Source organism: Abrus precatorius, unplaced genomic scaffold (assembly GCF_003935025.1).
Source record: "Abrus precatorius isolate BTA unplaced genomic scaffold, Abrus_2018 Scaffold6, whole genome shotgun sequence".
Taxonomy (NCBI): Eukaryota; Viridiplantae; Streptophyta; class Magnoliopsida; order Fabales; family Fabaceae; genus Abrus; species Abrus precatorius.
In genome coordinates, this window is record NW_020874406.1 from 4,665,015 (window position 1) to 4,686,288 (window position 21,274).

At 32.9% G+C, this 21,274-nt stretch overlaps 2 protein-coding genes across 3 annotated transcripts; one reads left to right on the top strand and one right to left on the bottom strand.

Moving 5' to 3' along the window:
- Window positions 1-5,829: 5,829 nt before the first annotated feature.
- LOC113868676 (beta-glucuronosyltransferase GlcAT14A-like) lies at window positions 5,830-15,048 on the bottom strand. The gene is made up of 4 exons (XM_027504487.1): window positions 12,452-15,048; window positions 7,131-7,206; window positions 6,910-7,025; window positions 5,830-6,823 (listed from the first exon to the last, which is right to left on the bottom strand). The coding sequence occupies exons 1-4, from the start codon at window positions 12,927-12,929 to the stop codon at window positions 6,285-6,287; spliced, it is 1,209 nt and encodes a 402-aa protein (XP_027360288.1). The 5' UTR covers window positions 12,930-15,048; the 3' UTR covers window positions 5,830-6,284.
- A 3,671-nt stretch (window positions 15,049-18,719) lies between these two features.
- Window positions 18,720-19,947, top strand: LOC113868677 (heavy metal-associated isoprenylated plant protein 21-like). Of its 2 annotated transcripts, none has more exons than XM_027504488.1 (3): window positions 18,720-18,794; window positions 18,911-18,986; window positions 19,655-19,947. In XM_027504488.1, exons 1-3 carry the CDS (start codon window positions 18,720-18,722, stop codon window positions 19,945-19,947), a joined length of 444 nt encoding a protein of 147 aa, XP_027360289.1. The 2 variants fall into 2 exon arrangements, with proteins under 2 accessions (XP_027360289.1, XP_027360290.1); XM_027504489.1 differs by having other exon boundaries at window positions 18,920-18,986.
- Window positions 19,948-21,274: the final 1,327 nt, after the last annotated feature.

Sequence of the window (21,274 nt, forward strand, 5' to 3'; positions counted from 1 at the left end):
TACTACAAGAGCAAACAACACAAGATGATGTACTGTCAATCTAATGCAAAGGAAAGAATGAAAAAAAAGCAGCTGAGAGATCACTATGAAACCCAAACAGATATTATTGATAAGTAATAGATAGAAAGTCTTGCACCGCTAACAACACATTACCAAATTCAAAACAAACAAAAGATGTACATCACCCACTTGAGAATAATATTCAATTCATTGAAAAAAAGAAGATAACTATATGTTTCTTGATATCTTCAATCCATATTACAAAGCACACAAGAAAAATAATAACAAAGCCAAGAATCCTGAAACTGAAATCTTCAACAACCAAAATAGTAAAGTCTCTCCCACATACGAAAGTCAGCAAATGAAGATATCTATACAAGAGAAATAGCAAAACCAGAGATATGGGCAGCTAATGATAATATACAACAATACTATAAATCATATCTTCTTATATAGCAAATAGTATAAAACAACTAACAATATAAAAAATTAGGTTTAAGCCACATATAGCAAATTGCTTAGAGTGCTCAGATACAAATGCTCCAGCATTGTTTTTATGTGTTTTATGATACACATCTCGATAAGAAACTTGCTGGTTTTTCTCTATCTCCTGTAATCAACATTCAATTAGATAGAATACATAAAAAAATATAATTACTGAATCAAATTTGTTATACCATCTTCTTTTTGTGTTCACGAAAACTAATGGATCCTCCTGTGTGCAACATTACATCTGGCATGGAGGCTCTATTCCTCCGAGCAACTTTTGACTTCCTTTGCCATTGAGGGGACAACCAGATGTCAACTAATCCATCCCAAACTTCAATTTTTATCCCCTTGGGCCTATGACCCTTTGCATCAATCAAATTTCTAGAGTTTGCAACCACTAGTGCTTTAGCCCTTGCCTTTTTCAACATGTCTGGATAGCGATCATTGCATGTCATCTCCCATACATGTCTTGCCATATTGCTATCATATTTTGATGCAAATTGATATCTTTCCTACAATAATAAAGGAATGAGTTAATATTTCTTTCACTTTTAAAGCATATATAAAGAACTCAATTAAGATATTACCATAAACTCTTGAAATAATGCATCTTTCATATCAGTGGGATAGTCTTCCACCTTTCTGCTAGGCTGGGCATCCTTACTAGCACAGAGGACATAATGCCACGAGTCACCTCCTGAGAGACAAACCGTCTCCTTTATGTTGTGAAATATAAGGAAATAACAATATGATACATAATTAAAATTATAATATTACTATTACTATTACTTACGGATTAGAAATGGCCTCCACAGATATAACTTTCCTCCTATTAGTTACATAAAACTCAGTTAAACCTATTGAAGTTAGGCCACCTATCATTGAATTAGGTATGTGGGTGCTTGTAGTCTGCAATTCTGGAGATGGAGAACTAGTAACAGGAGTAGTAGAATCACATGGCCTGGCAACATCTGATGGGATAGTTGGTGGGGCAACAGCTGATATGGTAACAGCTAGTAGAGAAGCATCACCTAACATGTTTATTACAAAAGAATTAAAAATATTATGCAATACATTTAAGTGGAAAGAAATATAGAATTAATTATTCAATGTATAATAAGATATACCATGAACAGGCTGAGAAGACCGACCTTTACCTCAGGCTCGTCGATTGTCTCTACCTTGAATCGGCATAAATATCTATATAATGCATTATATAAGGTAAAACACAAAATGATAATAAAGATGACTTTGAAATAGTTAAATAATTATATAAAGTACCATTTGCAAGAAAAATCAAACATTCAAGAATCACTACTTGAGTTTGAATCAAGTAGTTCATCGTCTGAATCCAAGAACTCATTATGGTCAGTTTCTTCATTGTCATCAATAAACTGATCAGCAAACAGAGTATGATTCAAATTAGATAGCTCATCTAAATTCACTTCTTCCATGGGATTATGTGCATCAAGTAACCTAATCACTTCATTGTCTAAAGTGATATTATGTACTCCTAGAGATTCATCATCTTGGTAATAATCGGAAGTAGATAACTCAATAGATACTTCACTAAGAGACTTAAATGACTTATCCATGAAGACTTTTGCTCTAACCTTACAAGCTGTCCACCATTGGCCATTAACTCTACTTCCACTTACTAGTATTTCGTATAGTATACTTGTTGTGCTTGCTCAGCTAATATGAATGGTTCATTTGATTGAAGCAGCGATCTATAATTAACATCAACCAGTCTATATCTTTCACAAACCTTAACTCCATCAATTGTATCAAACCAATGACATTGTAAAAGAAAGAGTTTGTTCTTATATCCTAAATATGAAAACTCCAATACATCTTCAAGGATTCCATAGTAGTCTAGGTCATTCTCACCATATATACTACCTCTAACACATATGGTAACTTTATTTTCTCCATATTCCTTAGTATGAAATTGATACCCATTAACTATTAAGCCATTATATGATGTCATAAACCTTAGAAGGACCATAAATAAAATGTCGAATCATTGGGTCTTCAACATCACCAGATTGTACCTTAGAATAAAAAAGAAATAAAAATTTTAATAGAAAGAACATTATTGATGTCTTTATAAAAATAACGTATACATGAAGTACTCACAAGTTCTTTTAACCAGCTAAAGAATTCCTTATCCCGAACTTTTAAAATTTCATCATCGGTGATATTAGGATTTGTTTCCCTTAATGACTCCTCCAATTGTCTAATAATTAGAGCAATAGTTAGTAAATATATATATATATATATATATATATATAATAAAAAAACTTCTTACAAACTAATAATTGAGAGGACTTACTAAAGATAGGGTTCCACTTCAGTGCAATTTTCAAGCACGTATGTCTCTACAATTTCAAGTTCTTTATCAGTCAAGAATTTCTTATGACCTCTTCCAATAGGGCGAAATGGTTGTTGAAAAATAGAGAGACATTTGTCTTTAAATACCTCCCTACCATCATCATTCCGTGGAACTTTAGTGCGCCTTGTTTGTATATGTGGATCAAAATATATTGATGCAAAATTTGAAATTTCTTCTAATATATATGCTTCAAAAATAGATCTCTCGACTCTCGCCTTATTTCGAACCTTTATTTTCAAGTACAACATGCATCTCTCAAATGGATACATCCACCTATACTGCACAGGTGATAAATGCATATTTTACTAGTAGTTTTTAATACATTTGATATGAAAAACATGATGGAAAAAGTTAGAAAACTCATAAAAATAATAGAATGTTCAATTCATTTCTAAATAGTTTAATTGTTTAGATTTTGTGAATTTTCTATGTAAAAAGTACTGATGAGAACCTATTTTGCAGGAAACTCTGAGTTGAGATCATAAGGTTGGAGGATTAAGAGAGAAAAATAGAAGAAAAGTAGCAAATTTGGAGACAAGGAACAAGAATTGATGAAAGTGTGTTAGGCGTTATCACTTTCGCTGGTGAAAGTGATTGTTCCAAAGCTTGGAAATGAAGGGAAATCTGGGCGTGATCAGTATTGTTGGTGAAAGTGAGCATTCCAGAGAGTTTCTCAGAAGAGTACAGATGCGCGTTGTCACTTTTGCTAGCGAAAGTGAGCGTTCCAGAGAGTTCCTCAACATAGCAAAGTGTGTGTTATCACTATCGCTGGCAAGAGTGAGCGTTCCATTGTGCGTGATCACTATCGCTGGCGAGAGTGAGTGTTCTAGAGCGCTCGCCAACATAGCAAGATGCGCATGATCACTTTAGCTTACCTTCCAATTCGGTGATTTCAGTTGAAAGTTGTTCACCTTGTAAGCAAACCAGTTTTCCTTGATGTTGAAACTTCATTGTCAGTCGAGCACAATTCCAGATGATTTCACCTAATGTGTTTAAACCACTGCATACCAAGTATCACTCCAAAAGTACTGCTTGGCAAAACTAAAAAGTAAGCTTGAAAAATATAATCACCAAACCTCCATTTGACCTGAGTATAACTTTTAGTGATAATCATTTGTTTATCAGATGCAATCATATCAGGAAAAATTTTATGCTTTGAGACTTAAGTCCAAGTGATTTCACCCAATTGGTACTAATGAAGTTATGTGTACTTCTAGTGTCCATTAAGAATGGCACTAGTTGTTTCTTAATTAACCCTTTCATCTGGAGAGTTACCTCCAGCTACACCCTGTAATGTATTAACAAATATACGAACATTTGCATCCCTAATTAAGTCCAAACTTTGTTCTACCAATTCAGTTTCCTACTCCCCTCAGATTCAGATGTAAATTTAGCAGTCATTTTATCTTGTGCACTTACAATAGTAGTTAATTTACCCCACCCTCTATACCTCTACTTATGATCCCTATCCCATTTTTCACCACAAAATCTACATAGCCCCTTTGCAATTCATTCACTAATTTGCTTCCTAAAGATGAGATTTGTGGATGAAACCTTGGAATCTGTTGCACGTGGTGAGACTGTAGGATTCTGAGATTAATTTTGTTGTAAAGTAGTGATTGGATAACTTCTGATTTGTGGATATGTAGAAGACCATGATCTTGTATATCTGACTTACTGAACTTGCTGATTTCGCTGGTGAGAACTTCTTTGCCATTTCTTGAAACACTTCCTCTTATAATCTTGCAATTCGTATGGCTTCTTGGATTGTTGTTAGCCTATGAATCCTGACGGATTTCTCAAGCTCAAGGGTTAACCCAAAAAGAAAGAAACTTAATGCTAAGTCTTTTGTAATTGATACCCTGGCTAGCAATGTATCATATTTTTCCAAATAATTAATCAAAGGTCCATCTTGCTTCAATCTTGCAAGCTCTGCTATTGATCATTGAATGCACCTATGTCAAGTCTGCTTCCCGTATCGTGAATGATTTGTTGCCAAGAATTCCCTTTGTTATTGATGTTCTGCATGTAATGCCATTGCCAAGCAAAAGCTTTACCATCCATTGATAATAATAGCAAACAACTCCTTTGTTCGCAGGGGTACCATCCAATTCAAAGAATTGTTCTACTTTTGCTTTCCAATCTCAAAAGTTAGAGCCATCAAAAGACAGAAATAGAATATGCGCTCTATTGGCTACTAAAAGAACCGTTCCTAGAGTTTCACTATGATGATCTTCCATGTTTGTGATTTTCTTTCCAACATTCATCAATGCAATTGCCGCTATGAGGCTCTCAATTAATTTTTGAACAGTCTAACATTTTTTTGCATTGATTCTTGATGATCAAAAAGGGTCTTCTCATAAGAATCCATGCGAGTCTCAAGCTCCTTCATGGTCACCATCGTTACCAAGCTACACTAATACCAATTGTAACAATTGGGAGTAGAATTACCCAATTGAAACTTCACTCTCAGCTCTCAAGGCTCAAGAAGAAATAACTTTGAACTTTTATTCAATCTCGTAAATGCACATAAGGTTGTTTATTTATACCCTCTTGATTACTACACAATCTGAATTTTCCTCCAATTCTAGCTAACTTCTATTTTAAGCAACCTATCTATTAACTTTTGACTAACTATTATATTTAAAATAGAAAAGAAACTAACTTGTTAATCAAGCTTCTAATTTTACTTATTACAATAATAAACATTTGATCTACACTTACGGCACGCTTAACCTGAGAACGTAGACAAAAATGGAAACAAGTAGTCTTTTTGTATGATCCGGCATGTCACAGATTTTGAAATTTTATAAACTGACAAGAAATGAATATTCAAATAGCAATAGCTATGGCCAAAGAATGTTCAATTCCCATAATGGCAATAGTTGTATCCAAAATACTGGACTTGAATATTGTCAGGTGAGTTGTTTGCTGGACAAAATTTGAAAGGTCACAAACGGACTTATTAACATAAATAATTTCTTTGATAACAACAAATGTCCGAAAAGAATATTAACAGGTGCAAGGGGAAAGAGTCAGCACGGAGAATGACATGACAACCATATCTAATAAAGAATGAACTTTCTGTTCTAACAGTCTAGAATCCCTGTGAGGGTGATGGAGAAGCATATAGTACATACAACATGATAATATAATCAATGAAATGGATTGAAGCCATTAGAGGATCCACCAGAAATATTAAGCCTTCAAAACTCCAATCCTCCCTTCCCCACTTTAACCCTGCTGATATACTAGCAAAAACCGCCACTAAGGAGGAGTCCCATCAACCCCCTTCCAAAAATTGAATTACATTGGCCAAAGAATGTGCTTTAAGTAAATAGCAACTTTAACTGGTCCATGAATCAGGGTGCACTACAATGCACAGCTTCCTTAAATGTTTCTATTCTTGTGTCTCTTCACTGGCAGCAAGACACTGATTCGCCTGTGAGCTCCAATCATCAAGAAGGCTTGAAACAGACTCCTCAAGCTTCTTAGCCTGAGGACCTGGCTTCAGAACATTGACATCACCCCACTGTGAGCATGGATCCACCCACCAGCTCCTCCGGCCAGAGCACCATGCCCCTGGCACAGCTCGATTATGCCTACGCTGAAGGATTTTTTCATCAATCATGTCCAAAACAGGGTCACCTCCTTCAAACTGTCTAGCAAAAGCAGCTCCACTTTCTACCATCTGATCATATACAGATACATTTAGGGAGAGTGGTTCCATTTTTGGAGGATTGTCCCAGATCATATATCGTAAGTCACCATTTACAGTTGTATTCTTGAATTCTGGAGCATTGCAAATGACTGAGTGAAAGTAACCTTCTTGTGACAACTTAATATTTGTAAAATACATTAGGAGTGTTCGAGGTAAATTATCCCAGCCAAAGATGCAAAACTCTAGGAAGGATCGGCTCAAGATGACCCACGGTGAACCTGCAAGGAAAGGAAAGCATTCAACATAAAGCTATATAAGTCATGGATTTGAGTTGCTCAGCCACCGTATGAAAGAATAGATTTGCCTGTGAAGAGGTTGAATGCATCAGGCGTCTGCCGCTTCTCTGTAGCTTGAAAAATTTGACTTCTCCTAGCTAAATATAGTCCAGGGTCAACTACAATAGGCTGAAATCTGTCACTTCTGCATGGGAAAATAATTACATAAATATTATATGATCTACAACTAAATGTAAAAGTACCGCAATGGCACAATGTAGCAGCACGAATTAGCAGTAGTTTTTAGTACTCTTTCCACCCAAGATAGCTGGTGTGATCAATGAAATTGAGGTCCCTCCGAACAGAAGAGAAAACGTGTGACAAATCTGGTACAGATAAAAGAGTACTGATCAGTAAGTTGGAAAAGTCTGCTGAAAGAAGTCAAAGATCATATTGATAATTGATAATGCAAAAATAAATCAGTTGTTCTCAAAAGAAGTATAGAATTATTCAGCGAATAAAGTTCAGTACAAGTACAACTATATATACAACATTTCTTCACCTATAAGACAAAATAAAATAAAATAAAATAAGTTTCTTGAATTGGAACTACTATAATATAGAGCAAAAAACCATAGATTCCCAGTTTTATTGACATCTTAGGAGCATCAGAGTCCATTTACAAACAACAGGGTTATATCAGGCCAGACAAAATGTATAACCAAATATATAGAATAGAATGTTGCCACTTGCCAATCAAGAGGATAATGATAATATAAAGTCTAACCTAAAAAGACTTTGGGATCCCCCAGCCCTCTAAATGAGGGACAGGTTGCATGAGATCACTGGCATCAATCATAGGACAATTTATTAATAGAAAAAAAGAAGTACATTTCACATTTGGAGTGTGTATCCAACAATTCTGTGCCGACATTTTACGTTAGGTCCCTGGTTAATAAAAATGAGTCCCAGACCCGCAGAGCAGATGGTAAGCATGAGGGAAAAAATTCTGCAGGACCCAAGACAATGCAGGGAGTGAGTGGGCTGAGGTAGGCATTCTGTTATGTATTATTGAGGACTACATACAGCCAAGGATTGTGATGTGATGACTGCAAAAGAAGTCTGGTAACATGGAGGAATGAAATTTGTTTGGATGAGAAGAAACTGATGATTACTAACCACTAATGGGGTTACCTACATTTTGTGTCACCTAGTTGAAATTCTGTTTTTCTTTTCACCAACATAAGGATAGTCATACTGACGTTGAGGCTGTTAACTGTGATCCAGGTGATTTACTTAGGTGATCGTTCGGGATAATTTGTGACTGCAATTGATAGGAACTAGGTATCTTATTAAGAAGAATTAGGGATGAACCCCAATTACAAAACACACACTGCAGAACTTCGAGGGTCAGTACCTCCCAATGCCATAAAGGCCCCAATTTCCTTTCACAAAACACCTTCTGATCTCTCTTTCTCTCTCTCTGCCTCCCTCTTATTTATAGGGGCAATTATGCCTTATTTCTTCTACAAACTACTAACTAATTCAGCTCCTAACCAACTAATATATCGTAACTAACTAATAATGAGTCTCTAACCAACATGGCGGAACTAATTACAAATGGAAGTTACCTAACAATACTCCCCTCCCTAAAGCTTCACCTTGTCCTGAACGTGAAGGATTACATAACTCCACTAGGGTCCCACTGTCTAAAGCATAAAAATTGACTATCTCTTTTCCACATAGCTAGAGATGCAACAGTAGCATAAGTTCCCCCATGAAGCACAAAAATGAACTATGGCCCAAAATCTAGTGAGGTGACACCTTTCGAATATTGCCCCATCCCTATAATTTTTTTCAAAAGCATCAATTGTTAAGCCAAACTTAGAAACTATACTGTACTCCTTTCCCACTCTAGCTGTTGTTATACTAATTGGACCCAATGTTATCAATGGCGAATGGCAGGTCATGGCAGCAAGCAAAAAAACTGCCATAAAATTATGGCAGATGCCATGGCCGGTTATGGCGGTCATAATATATATATATTGCAAAATGTGATATAAAACTAGAAAACTAACTACATATAAAAAGAAGGAAGGTTTTGAGAAAAAAAGAATAAAATGGTTGTAAAATAGTGAAAAAAAGCTGAAGTTATAACAGAAAAGTAGAGAATTAAAAATAAATATAGAAAACAAAATAATAAGGAAAAACAAAAAAAATGGGGGAGTAAAACAGAATGGGAGAGAGAAAGACAGAATTGAAAAAAAAATATAATAGGAGGGGGAAAAACTAAAAAGGAGGGACAGAGCCCAGATAAGCAACATGGATGTCGAAAAACAGGGCCTTCCACTCACAGTTGTCAGAAAACAGCCGGAAAGGATGTCTTCTCTGGCAAAAATGGTGAAGGAGATGAAGGAGAAGTTGGCTTTAGAGAAGAAGGAAGAAAAACAGAGCAGAGAGAACCCTAAAACTTTTACCGCTTGAGAAGAGAAGGAAAAAATTTTAAGTGGAAAAATCCATTTTGCCCTTGAAAAAAAAACCTAAACAACACTATTGATAACATACACCCAGTCCACCGGTTAGCATGATATTGTCCGCTTTAGGGATTAACCCCTCACAGTTTTGTTTTTCTCAGATATGACATACTAGGAAAAGGCCTCATGCTAGAAGGAAGGACGCCACAACTATTTAAAGACTGATAAGTCACTCCCCCCAACCGGTGTGGGACTCATCATCCCCTCCCTCTTCGAGAGAGTCCGCTACGGACACACTGATAAGGCACTTAAGCCGCCACGGATACGCCGATAAGGTCCACCGGCTCCGGCCCAGGCTCTAATACCAATTGATAACATACCCTCTCTCCATTACACTTCAAAAGTGCACACCCACACCAAGACACTGTCTACAATTAGGGCTTAACTTCTGCGAATAAAGAAATACTTCACCACAGCAAGCATCATGTGGCCGATTGCCGCTCCACAGTGGCACAACAGCGACAAAGAGAAACACCCGTGTTTTTGACTCACAGAGGGCAGAAGAGATGTAACCTTAGGGTTTCTGGGTGCTTGGCTGCCATTTAACAACACTGATTGGACCTTCATTTTGCTCCCCTACACATCCCAACAAGAACACAACATAGGCAAGATTTGTTGAATTCTTGATCATTTCAATAGTGACATGGCTGCTAAGCCTCAAACTCATGAATAATGAATTCCACCTACCTTAGGAACTTCCAATCTTGTCCATGCTCCCTTCTCACTAGGTATGCTTTGGCCCTGAAATTGTGGAATGATGACTTGATCTACTTTCATCTCCATCACTAGAGTAGCCTCAGCCTCCACACATGCAGCACAATCCGGTGGTTCAGGTAGGAGTATCTTGTCTGCGTCACTTGAGGAGAAATTTTCATTACAGCTGTTGATCCACCCCACTTCATGGAAGAAAACGAATCACATGGGTTTAGCAGAGGTGGTGGGATGTTCATACTACCCAAACCCTCAATTGTTGTCATTGGATCAATCCTAGGCTTTCTGCTCATGCAAAAGATAGGGCTTCCCTCAATCTTTGTCTCCTCTTCGCAACCTAGAGAAAGACCCCTCCCTTTGTCATACCACTGTGATTCTTAATTTCAAGAACTTCATTTTTCCTTTTGTAGCTTTCTAGTGTTCATTTCATGTAGGGTTTGCCCCAATTCTCGTAGCTTTCTAGTGTTCATTTCATGTGCTTGAGCAGCAGGGTCTATTTTCTCTAAGCCTTCATCTTCTGGTCTGTTTTCTGGCACCCAAGAATTGTCATCTTTGCTTCTATTTCTTGGCTCCCCATGCTCTTGCACCTCTTCCCACACTGGTTGATCAAAATCATACTCAGGCTGGAATCTTTTTATCAGTGCCTTCACAAATGTCCACCAGTCTGCACATTGGTTGCACCATTTCCATGTTAGCCACAAGTTGAGAGCATCACCTCTTAGAGCCTTTGCTGCATTTGATAACTTCTCTTCCTCGTGCATTCCAATAGCTTCAAAATACTGCTCAACCTGGATCAGCCACCAATACCACTCCTTTCCATGAAATGTTGGAATCATCTTCAAGAACTCAATATTCACATTTGAACAAACGTCATCAACATCCAACTTGCAATCTTATTTCTTTCTCTGTGACAATCTTCCTACCATATCCATAAGATTCTTAATCATATCCTCAAGTTTTTGGAAGCGCCCATGTTGCACGTTTTCTTGATGCTCTCTTTCGCAATTCACCTCCTGAAGTGTTTGCTCCAAGATCTCAATCCTTGACTCCATCCTTGTATTCACCATAGATTTTGGCTGCACCACAGTACCAAGATCGGTGCTTTGATACCAGTTGACAGGAAATAGGTATCTTATTAAGATGAAATAGGGATGAACCCCATCTACAAAACACACACTGTCGAACTTCGAGGGTCAGCACCTCTCAGTGCCATAAAGGCCCCAATTTCCTTTCACAAATCACCTTCTGATCTCTCTCTATCTCTCTCTCTCTCTCTCTCTCTCTCTGCCTCCCTCTTATTTATAGGGGCAATTATGCCTTATTTCTGCTACAAACTACTAACTAATTCAGCCTAACTAACTAATATATTGTAAGTAACTATTAATGAGTCTCTAACCAACATGTCATAACTAATTACAAATGGGAGTTACCTAACAGCGATCTACTATAGCATACAGCTGAGTTTTCCTATAATAGTTATGTTAATAAGAGCACATTTGACATTATTCATGATATCATGACCAAATAAGAAGAAATAAGAAGATTAATTTGGACCTACATTCTTATTAGATTTGTATAACAAGATTAATGTTTCAATGTATCATATCATGACCAAATAAGAAGAAAATAAAGTACTATGCAAGTGCAAGATATGACTTTCTCCCTTGAGAAATTATGGTAACCATAAACATTCATGATAATTAAACATCTATGGAACAAATAACATATCCACCTAGTAACCATTTTCTTCCATCTAGCAATAAATAAGAGATAACAAAGCATTTTCTCAGACAGGTTCAGTTAATATTGATTTTTGTGGGAAACTGAAGCGCATCATCAAACAAGATAAACTTCACAAAGGTAAATGTAAAAATAACTTCACATGCATAAGATAACCTAAAATCATTCACAAGTAAAATGAACCAAATCACTAGAATTTCAGCTGAGTTCATTTGTTACGATTCTTGCAAAGACTGCATTTAATGAATCTCTAACTACCTCAGAATCTGCCTTTTCTTTAAAAGACAATAACTTTTTAATTTTGACTATTCCATAATCCATATCCACCACTATGGACCCCCCCCCCCCCAATCCCCCTTGAACACATGCCTACTACCTCTACATCCACACTGCTTCCTCATTACTTAATTGACCCTCTCCCCCATTTTCAACCCTAAACTTCTTTTCCATTTATTTGAGTCCTCTCAATTTGTCATATGCTGTCTTTTCACATTTGGGTCTAAAATGAAAAGCAAAACAAAACAAATGAAGACCAAGAATTTACGGAAACTTTCCAATCCCATGATCATCAAGCCACTACACAGAGAACAACAATTAACAGTTCAAAATCCATGATCCAAAACAGAAATTACCGTATAGGCATTACCATCCTGGGTGACAAGGGGATAATCACGCGCACTTAAGGTCACAAACCAATCCCATCCACCATCCAATTTCATCATTACAGAAGCAGCCCTTAGAGTGATAGCAACATTGGAGGACCCCAAGTAGGTCACATAATCAGCCTTCCCCACCACGTCAACGTTCCCGAAGGCCCGAATCGCCGGCACCGACATTACGGCCGCAACTAGCCTCTGCCTCTCTTCATCCCTGGCATCCATTCCAAGATGAAGCAAGTACCGGTTCCTTGGATGGTAGATTGCCAGCAGCAACCGGAAGATCCGGTCACTGTCCTTGTTGCCACCGGCTATGAAATAGGCAAATGAAGGAGGGTAGTGAACACCATGGTGCACGACAGAGGGAAAAGAAGGCATAGGTGAGGTGAAGGAAGAGAGCATGAGAATGATGAGGGAGAGAAATGCTGCAGTGAAGAGGGTGAAGAGCCATTTTTTCTCAACACCCATTAATGGTAGTAGAAGAAGCAGTAACAGTGAAGATGAAAACGGGAACTGTGTGTGTTGTGTTGGGGCATATGGGGTGGTGGGTTCCCAAAAAGGAAGGATTTTGGGAAGTGGGTGTGATTAAATTCTGGGTTTTGAGATTGTTTGGGTTAATGGGTCACTGAAGATCTTGTCTTTTTTTGGGTTTGTGAGCGTGTGATGGTTTAGATATGGTGGAAGAACGGGGAGCCATCAATGTAAGTGGAGCAATAAGGCACATGAAAAAGGAAATGCGGATTGAAGGATGAAAATTGCAGCTATTATTTCTCACAATTTCTGTGTGTGGAAGTGCCGTGAGGATTAGGGTTTGTTTCTCATGTAAGAATCACTGTTGGGGTCGTACATGGAGGACGTAAGCGTTTCTTCATCTCTCTTTCTCTCTCTCTTTCCAAAGTCTGAATCTGATTCATTCATTTCGAAAATTACCCGTGTTAAAACAATCTCAGCTTACACCTTGCTAATTAACCCCTCTTTGGTTCTTGAATATTTAAGGTTTAATTGTTATTTTAGCAGTTACATTTTATTTAGAGTGTATTTAGAACGCTAAATAAGTTAGTTTATAATTTATTTGAAAATAAATGTGTCGGCTTTTTAAATTAAATTAAGCTGTTTGATTAGAAAATATTTTTTTTAGTTTGTTATATTATTTAATTTAAATTTTTAATGAAATATATGTGCTACTGTACAAAATTTGCTTAAAACCTTTAGCATCTTTAATTCACAAAAACTTAAAACCTAAAAATAAATTTAATAAATTATCTTTTAATGGAAGGTATAATTTATCGACGAAAAATTAAGAAAATATAAAAATATTCTATTAGAATTTAAAAATAAAAATCGTATACAGGAATAAAGGTAAATTATTTTAACTGTTTTTTATTTATTTTTTAGAAATTTTTCTTATAATATTATGTATTTTAATTTTTGTACTATTTATTTTATTTTTAATAAATTATTTAATCTTTAAAAATAACTTAAAATTATATTCCTTTAATAAATTTTGCAGTCTCATTATTTCTACTTCAAGAAACCAACACATACATTATGGATATAATCATAAAAATGAATGTAAATAACAAAAACTCAACACAAGAATAGTTAAGAAAGTCATTCTACTTACTACTTAATGATATGTGTAATTGATTACGTGTAAAAAATAACGTCATATACAATATGATATATATTTTTATTTCATTTTAGTTCTTAAGATTGTTACATGTCAAACATTTTAGTATTTACTTTTTAAAACTTTTCATATACTCATCCTTTTTCTTATTCATGTCAAACATTTTATTTCCATTGTATGGATACCTTTGAAATTTTCATGGTTGGGAATTGAAAGAATCACCCATTTCCATTGAGTTGATATGACGACAATGAATTTTAGAATAGATCTCAAAAATGAATTTAAAGTTAATGAGAGATTTTTGAGTAAAATTTAATCCCAAATGGAAGAGGGTATGTCACCTTTGAGTCCGTTGGAAGAAGATTCAAAATTTTGAGAATATCAAGCATGGTAATAGAAAGTGAATAATGTTCCTTTGAGTTTGTTGTTAGAAATATCAATGTTGCTAAGGTTGGAATGGATATGTTTTGGAAACGAACTAGTAAGGTTGATATAGAAAATGATCAAAGTCTTAAGTGTCAGAAAAATATTAGATGGCGATAGCAATTGTAATGGTGAAATTTTCAATAAAGAACGTAGACAATAATCAACAATGGTAATGTTAAAAAGGAATTAAAAAAAAATGATAATTAGATGAAATATTTTAAGAATTTAGGATTTAAATATTTGACGAATGACAATCTCAATAATTAAAAAAATAAAAATATATACTATATCATATACAGTATTATTTTTGGCACACAATAAATCATATATGTCACTTAATCAATATTTAGTTACTTTATGTTAATAGTGCGTAACTTAAAAAATTATAATAACAAATAAAAAAAAGTCAAAAACTAATATGATATTTTAAAAACTATAATATTTATCACTTGTTATCCTAAAACTGAGATTAATGTCTCCTGAAATTTTTTTTTCATATGTAACTTTTGATGTGGTAAGTGTACAATGCTCTTAGTTACGAAGAAATAAAAATAAAAAAAATCACTCAATATTCTACATTAACAGTAGGTAGGTAAGTTTGGTTAAAGCTTGTGAATAAGGGGATAAGTTACGGTAATTAATTACGGTTGGGAACAGTCAATCCCCTAATTGAGTCGTCTCTCAAATGGGCAGGATGGAGTGCATTTTGTGTCTAAAAATAAGCTACTTTAAAAGTAATTAATGATTTATATTTATCCTTTTAATTAAGTTGAATTTAAAAATTTTAATATTAATTTATTATATATATATATATATATTATTTCTACAGTGATTCAACAAAATTATCTACAATAAAAAAAATACTTGTGATTTAAAAAAATATATATATAACTTCACTTCAATTATTTTCCACTCAAATAATTAATATGATTGCCGTCAACTCAATAATTTAAGAGTTTATTTTATGGCTGAGTAGCAAACCATAAGTCAGCAATTAAGAGATATACAGACAGAAAATGTTACAATGCGCTTTCTTGCCACAAACGAAGTATCTTGTGTCTTCCCCTTCGTAAATTTTATATTAAATATGAATTATAAATTGGCGAAGAGCTGGAGATTGGATTTTAGAGCCAAAGACATCTACGGAATCAGATCAATTTTTCCCGGTTTAAACAGCAACAGATTAATGAACATTCTTTTGTTGGATTTACATTACACCAGCATTTTCGCGTTGTTACAACTAAAATTGCGCGTAAGCGAACTGTAAAACCAACAAAACCAGATGGCTCAGTCTTGCTGGATCTAGCTATTTGCCTGTGGTTGATCAAAGTTAATTTGATGAGCTGGCACGTATGAAAAGTATTAGTGTTTTTCATACATTAATATACCAAGTGTCAAGAATATTAAACATGATTGAAACTTATTTACAAGGAGAATAACAAATTTGTATTAAGTAATTAAAAGTTGTGACTTTTTTAATATTTTAGAGATAAAAAAATATTTATATATATTTTAAAAAATTACTAATCACACTTTGTTAATATAAAAAAATTAATAGTAATAATTATTTTAAGTGTAAAAAAATATAAAATGTCTTCTTAATTTAAGAAGCATCATAGAAATTATTTAAAAAAATATTGTATAATAATAAAAAAAATTATATCCAATTTAGCTTTGTGCAGTCATAAAGAAAAATAGAATTAGACTAAGATAATACAAATGAAGTATTATTTTTTGTAATGATAGCTGGACAAGTTTTGAATAAATGTGAAGCGTCATGGTTACAGGAAACAGTAAATTTTATACATATAAATACAATTTATAATTTTTTTATTTTACACTAAATAAATTTTGAAAAAGAGTAATAATATAAAACCAAAAAAAAAAAATGGAAAGACAAAGGTGAAGATACCTAACTTTGATTTAACAATAAAAAAACATGAAACAGATCCTATAAATATTCCTATGCACCTTGGCAGCCACAGCAAAATCCAAGATTGCGTGCTTTATTAATTAAAACAACGACGATTTCTTTCTCATCAAGTTTTCGTTGACTTTAGTCATCAATTTGCCCTCATTTTATGCGTACACCTTCTTGTATAATTATATATTTATCCTAACTTATAACATTTATTCGATTTTTATGCCATATTAAGTAAAATAAACATCTTTTAATTAAATATAGGAAAATTTACCATTCTTATTTTTAATTAATATTTAATTATTTTTTTCAGTACACTAAAATAATGAAATATTTAGAAATCACCTTAAAAAGGATTTTTGTTAATTAAATTTTTTACAATTTCAAAAATTTTACGTACTTATATTTTTATTTTTATAATAAAAATAATTTTATTATTCTTAATTACCTTCAGTTTATATTTTTAATATTTTTCTTATCTATAAATACCCGTACATATATATATATATATATATGATAAACTGATAAAACCTATATTTCTATATAATTAAGGTTTATCGTTTTAGGAAAAAAATGTAAAGTTGTTAAATAGATTTAATTTAAAAAAACATAAATTCATTTGATGATATTACCCATAAATACCTTTTATTTTAATAATGATATCAATCGACAAGAATAAAACTAAAATAAATTATTTTTTTAAGTCTTAAGTATATAAATAATTTAAATTTAATTATAACTTTAAAATAAATATTATTTTAAAACAGACAGAATATATTAGTATCCTCATAGGTTCGCTTATTTCAATAAATGTTAATCAGCATATGAAACAAGATTTAAATTCAGTTCTATTATTTATAGTTCTTTCAATCTTTCACTTATTTTCATCTTTTTTACATACTCATCTCAAAAATACACAAAAGAAAAACAACTAAAAATATCCTCTAAAATTCTTAAAAAATATATTGTTAATTTAAATTCAATGTAACAGAAACCGCGGCTTTGAAGCTTGAAGTAAAATAAATCCCTATAATACAGATGTGCAAAGCATAATGATGTAGGCCATATGCATATAATTAATAAAATCAAAGGTAAGGAGAAACCTTACAACAATTCCTCTTTCTTAGGGCAAAAGAAAACAGCTCAGCCGCGGCTTGCAGTAAAGATTAAACATTGGAGTTTGAGAAATGTTATTCTCATTTAAAATATTTATACTATTTTTTCGTAACTTCTTTTATTAATAACATTTAATATAATAATGTATCAAAGAATATTAGAGTAACACTTAAACAAAATGAGTAAAAATCATTTAAAATGATTCAGTCATATACAAAACAATTTTAAAAATATAAGAGAGTGAATTACATGATTACTTAAAAAAATCTTAGATGAATTTATTTGTAATATTTAACATATTGAATGATTCATAAAATTGACCTCATTTAGTGAAATAAAACTTGAAAGTTGTTGTCGTAAGTATCTCATTCTTTTTTCTTCTCTTTTTATTTCTACTAATAAAAGTGTTGTAAAAATATTGAGTACGAAAAACAGTGTTCTGTGTTTTCTGGACAAGTGAAAGTGTATAGAAAGAAATCGAGAAGCCCTTGCCCTTGTTTTATTAAGCTACATTATCAACTAATGTGAAAAGGAACTTGATACTTTACTCCTAATCTTAAAAGAATATTATATATCATTTTTAGATTGAGCATTGTAATTTTTTAATATTTTAAAAATTAAAAAATATTATTTATATTTTTTAAAAATAAATTATTGACTTCACTATCTATTAATATAAAATTAACGATTATAATTATTTCATATTTAAGAGAACATAAAATACCTTCTTCTCATTTGTGAAAATTTATAGGAAAGTTATAAATCACCATCCAACAAGAATTCTGATATTTAAACCTCAAGTAATGGCATTGTCATTGACCTTTATTAATATCCAAATTAGTTATTAAATATGTTTTCATAAATTAGACCGAATGATAGTTTACTAGCCCAGATGATAATTGAACGCGTATTCGGCCTAATGCACATAGCAAGCTCAATTTCACACCCGAAAGACATGATTTGTATTTGTGGGACAACATTAGTCTTTATATGCATTATTTTATACATTAAATTTTAGTATATTTGCGCACACAACTTGGTTCACTATATAAGGGAAGCACTTCCTTTATTGACATACAAATTGCCACCCATAAATTTTGTCTTGGAGAAAATAGAATCCTTTGTTCTTCCTTCTCCTTCTCCAACTTCTCCTTCCACCAAAGAAATGGGTGTTATTGATTATATTTCAGATTTTTTCTCAGTGTCCCCAGCCACAGGAAAGAAACGCAAACCAATGCAGGTTTGCATCAGTAATCTCCTTATAATACCGTTTCCTTTATTTTGAGTGTGTTACAGATATGGGGTGTGCCTATTCTCAAGCAAATCTGATTTTTTAGTTTCTTCTTTCTCTTACAGACCGTGGAGATCAAAGTGAAAATGGACTGTGATGGCTGTGAAAGAAGAGTTAGAAATTCTGTTGCCCACATGAAAGGTTATCATCAAGCTCTCTCTTTAATATTCTCTCATGTTTAATTTCTATCTAAAATACCCTGGTAAACAAAAATTCCAATCATCAAGCTTCGTTCAATTTTCTTGCCAGAAATGGAATAAACTAAACTGTATCTTTTCATCTCTAAATCTAAATAAAAAGCTACACTATCACAGATTCGTGATAGCTCTCACACGATGTTTCTGATCAGTGGCATAATTTCGAGTGATATATGGGGCGGGGTATTTCATATGGTTCCACACACTTATGTGAGAGGTTGTGAGAAATTGAAGAAGTAGGTCGTGCTAAAGATTGAAACTACAATTTTTGTATGACTCTGATTCACTTACTCTTCACCTGAAAAGAACAATAAAAGTGGAACTTTTCTAATTTTATTTTTTAAAATAAACTTTTCTTTTATATAGAGCAACTACTAAATAATAATGTGGCCAATAAAGGAATTGTGATTGTCATAAGAATTCAACAATTAAATATATTTGAGCCAAGTATGTAATCATCATCAACCATAGTTTTCTACTGACCTCTCTTCTTTTCTAAAATTGCATAATTGATTTGAAGGTCAGTTTTGCATATGCTTTATGGGAATGTTCTTGGTTGAAAAGAGCAGACTTTGTTACATAACTTGGCTAAATGATTACAGAACAATGCAGGTGTGAAACAAGTGGAGGTGAATAGAAAGCAAAGCAAAGTGACTGTAACTGGGTACGTTGACCGAAACAGGGTCTTAAAGAAAGTGCAGAGCACAGGAAAGAGAGCAGATTTTTGGCCCTATATTCCTTACAATTTGGTGGCTTATCCATATGTAGCACAAGCATATGACAAGAAGGCACCATCAGGTTATGTGAAAAACGCTGTGCAAGCATTCCCTACCCCAAATGCACTCGATGAGAAACTCACCTTCCTCTTCAGTGATGAAAACCCCAATGCATGTTCAATCATGTAATGCAAGTTAATATGTGTCTCTGTGCTAGAAAACTATAACTATATTTGAGGCTTCTTTTGCACTCTTCAAAAACTTTAGGACCCAAGTTTTGGAACTGAGCTAGAAAAATATAAGAGGATTATTCTGTTTTATCATCTTTATTACCAGTATTTGCGGTTTGGTTTCAAGCGTCTTTTCCGTATGTCATACAAACCAAATACTAAAAAAGAAGAAGATAGTTTTAATTAGGTTTTGATTTAAATATAATATCAAAATTAAATTAAATTAAATCAAACTAATCTTTTGCAGTTTGGTTTAGATTTAATTTTTTAGTTATTTGTTTATTTTATATAATTTATAATATAACTTTTAATTTAAATCAAAGATGATTGACTAATAAATTAAAAAATTGAAGTATTTTTTTTAGAAAAAGAAAAACACAGAAGAGGGACGTCAACTAAATGAGTGAAAATGTGAAAAAATAATTATTTTATTAGTAAAAGAAAAAAAAAGTATCTGACATGCTATCCAAATGTTTAAAAAAATATTTTATATTCTCTTTAAGTTATCAGGTGTGATTTTTTTAATATTTTAAAAATAAAAGAGTATTAAAATCTTTTCAACTAAACTACTAACTTCATTATCTTCTATATAAGATTAATAATCAAAATTATTTCATGTGTAAGAGGATATCAATTTTTTTCAATTACAAAGAATATAGTAGATTTTAATAAATAAAAAAAATACTCATTTGAGAAAAGAGGAGGTGAGTGGCTAAATAAAATGTAAGGGACATACTAATTTTTTTTAACATATTAAATATTTTGGTAAGGTTAAGGTAAGATTAAGAAAATAATATTTTATATGAATATAATATAAAAATATTTTTTATATAAAAGCTATTATAGGAATAATTTAATTTATTTTAGTTTAATTTTAATAATGATAAAAACACAAATTGAAGTGCAATAGAAAGTGCAATTTTTAATTTAAAGAATTTTTGAATCTTTGACAGCTGCACTATAAGACAATTGAAAAATAGAATTCCGTGGACCTCTGAACGATATGAGCATCCATATCTGGCTAATAAAGTTTAGAGTCGGAGATACCATACCATTCTCCACCACTCTCATTTCTCCTATCCAACCTTTAATAATATTATATAGATTTAACATATTTAAGAGGTTTTATTATTAAATAAACTTTAAAATATGTTTAGGACCTACCCTTAAAAAAACGCTATATTAAATAAATAATTTAAATTTAAATTATATAGATTTGAGAAATAAATTATACTTATTAGACCTTATAAAGTTATCCTTGTTTAACACATTTCACCCCAACCTCC

Excerpts from the sequence above, each read along its gene's own strand:
- LOC113868676 (XM_027504487.1), bottom strand. The coding sequence starts at position 12,929 with ATGGGTGTTGAGAAAAAATGGCTCTTCACCCTCTTCACTGCAGCATTT. Across the intron at positions 7,026-7,130 it reads AGCTATCTTGGGTGGAAAGA|AAGTGACAGATTTCAGCCTA; the intron begins GTACTAAAAACT and ends TTTCCCATGCAG. Across the intron at positions 6,824-6,909 it reads TGCATTCAACCTCTTCACAG|GTTCACCGTGGGTCATCTTG; the intron begins GCAAATCTATTC and ends CTTTCCTTGCAG.
- LOC113868677 (XM_027504488.1), top strand. The coding sequence starts at position 18,720 with ATGGGTGTTATTGATTATATTTCAGATTTTTTCTCAGTGTCCCCAGCC. Across the intron at positions 18,795-18,910 it reads AGAAACGCAAACCAATGCAG|ACCGTGGAGATCAAAGTGAA; the intron begins GTTTGCATCAGT and ends TTTCTCTTACAG. Across the intron at positions 18,987-19,654 it reads TTCTGTTGCCCACATGAAAG|GTGTGAAACAAGTGGAGGTG; the intron begins GTTATCATCAAG and ends AGAACAATGCAG.